This window comes from Myotis brandtii, unplaced genomic scaffold (genome assembly GCF_000412655.1).
Source record: "Myotis brandtii unplaced genomic scaffold, ASM41265v1 scaffold225, whole genome shotgun sequence".
NCBI classification, from domain to species: Eukaryota; Metazoa; Chordata; class Mammalia; order Chiroptera; family Vespertilionidae; genus Myotis; species Myotis brandtii.
In genome coordinates, this window is record NW_005358435.1 from 4,106,520 (window position 1) to 4,108,704 (window position 2,185).

The 2,185-nt window shown below is 43.9% G+C and overlaps 1 protein-coding gene across 1 annotated transcript in view; it reads left to right on the forward strand.

Moving 5' to 3' along the window:
• The window catches only part of ABHD12 (abhydrolase domain containing 12), a 64,471-nt gene that overhangs the window by 44,300 nt on the left and 17,986 nt on the right, over positions 1-2,185 (forward strand). Inside the window, exon 3 of the mRNA XM_005866211.2 lies at positions 330-435. Coding sequence (XP_005866273.1) covers positions 330-435 — 106 coding nt within the window. The remainder of the gene's footprint in view (positions 1-329; positions 436-2,185) is intronic.

The window sequence follows — 2,185 nt, forward strand, 5'->3', positions numbered from 1 at the left end:
TGTACAGCTTCCTTATCGAAGGTGGGATCAGCTGACCCTCACGTCTCTCAGGGATCTTTCCTTTCTCACACCTTGAATAATCAAACTTCAGTGTGTCCATCTCTAATCAGACCTCACCCTTGCTAGAGGTTCTGAAGATTCACTCATAGTGTCCCAGAGCAGGCTTGCCTACAATTCCACCTGAGGCTGGAGGTCTGGTATGCCTGGCATTATTGTGTTGGAAAAGACTTGGCACTTTTTTTTTTTTTTGAGAGCTTTACCGTGTGTGTGTGTGTGTGTGTGTGTGTGTACCCCAGTAATCCTGGTTTTCATCTCTTTGTCCCCCACAGTGAGAGTTCCCTATTTCATTGACTTGAAAAAACCACAGGATCAAGGTTTGAATCACACCTGTAATTACTACCTCCAGCCAGAAGAAGACGTGACCCTTGGAGTCTGGTGAGTGTCTGGCCAAATGACTGCCAGGTCAAGGCACCCACTGTGTGGACTCTTCCAGGAGGCAGGAAGGACCCTGTGCACTGTGGTCACTGCTGTCCTTGGCAGCAGTCTCTAAAACTGTTGCATGTCCATTTTTATTTTTATCCACTTTATTTCCAAAGCAAAGAGCTCTGCTAAATTTGATCCTAATGAAGCACAATGAGATGGCACCAAACTATCCTGAGGTTTTCAAACGGCTTTGTGAACCAGATTGCTTTTTGTAGAGAGCCTCATTTCCAGGGGAAAAGAAAGTACTAGAAACAGAGAATATAAGCACAGAATTGTGAGCACAGGCTTGAGATATACCATTTCTTTTCAGAGGCAGGAATGTCTAGATATTGAAAACAGCTTGATTTCTTTTTACATACAGCACTTTGGCAGTAATTTTGGTGTTTGCTATCTGAGTATGTACTTTTTGTAGCCATAAATTTGAATTGGACTTAAGCTCTGTGATTTCTTTGTCTTTAGAATATGTTTTAATGTTTTTTTCTGGGGACAAGTGGGTGTTTTCGAACAACTAAATTTAAATTGATCAACCTTTCTGTGGTATGTTGTGCTTTTCCCTCTCAGAATCACTCTGAATCGCTGTCCCTTAATCTAGATGGGGTGTTTTTTCAGTACCATAAAGTCTCTCCCTGCTGTCTCAGAAAACCACTGTGTATGTGAGAAGCTTCTAAATGAAATGTTGTGAATAGCTTCCCAGTGTGGATTGCGAGGAGTTCAGGCATTTCTAATAATGGTCCTGGGTAAAGAACGTAAAATGAGAAAGGAGATTTTTGTTCTTACAAGTTGGTGCTGAGACTCTCTAGAGTCCTTTGTCATTTCCAATTTGATTTAATCTAGCATTTACTGACCACTGTGTGCACAGGGGGCACTCTGCTTCTCCATCCAGAGCTCTTTGGTGGGAATTGGTTGGCCCTCCTGCTGGTTAATGGGGGTTTGTGCTTTGAAGACATGGGATTTAGTTAGGGCTTCTTCCTTCTGTTGCAAAGGGGGGGATTGTGGTGCTGATACTTAGGCTGAGAGCTCTCATAGCAGTTACCCAAGAAAGTTGTATTTAGTGACAACAAATACAACTTCTGGTAGTGACAGCCAGGCTGTTTGCTGGTGGGCACCTGCTGCCTGCTCATGTCTTGTGCTGTTGGGAGGACAGTGTGGGCCCTTGGGCACCAACTACTCTCATCAGGCACCTCATCAGATCTAAAGCTGAGGATTTGCTTGGCCGTCAGCTCAATCTCGGCTGCCTGTCGTGGGCAGAGTTATCCATCTGGCAGGACAGAGGTGAGCCCCAGGACTATTTCCCCTTTTCTCTTGCTGGAAGCTTCCTGGGCCTTTGTCAAGAGTCCCACATTTGTTATAGGCTGTCTACTGGAAGTGCCTTAGCTCCCAGTACTGAAAGGTACATTTACACCATGGAATGCTATACAGCTGTAAAAAAGGAGGATCTCTTACCCTTTGAGACAGCATGGAGGGACATGGAAAGTATTATGCTAAGCTAAACAAGCCAGTCTAAGAAAGGCAAGTATCACATGATCTCACTCATATGTGGAATCTAATGAGCAAAATAAATTGATGAACAAAATAGATCTGGAGACATAGAGTATAGAAGAGACTGATGAATCTCAGAGGGAAGGTGGGGGTGGGGGAGATAAGAAGGGAGAAATTAGCCAAAGAACTTATATACATACTAGAGGCCCAGTGCATGAAATGC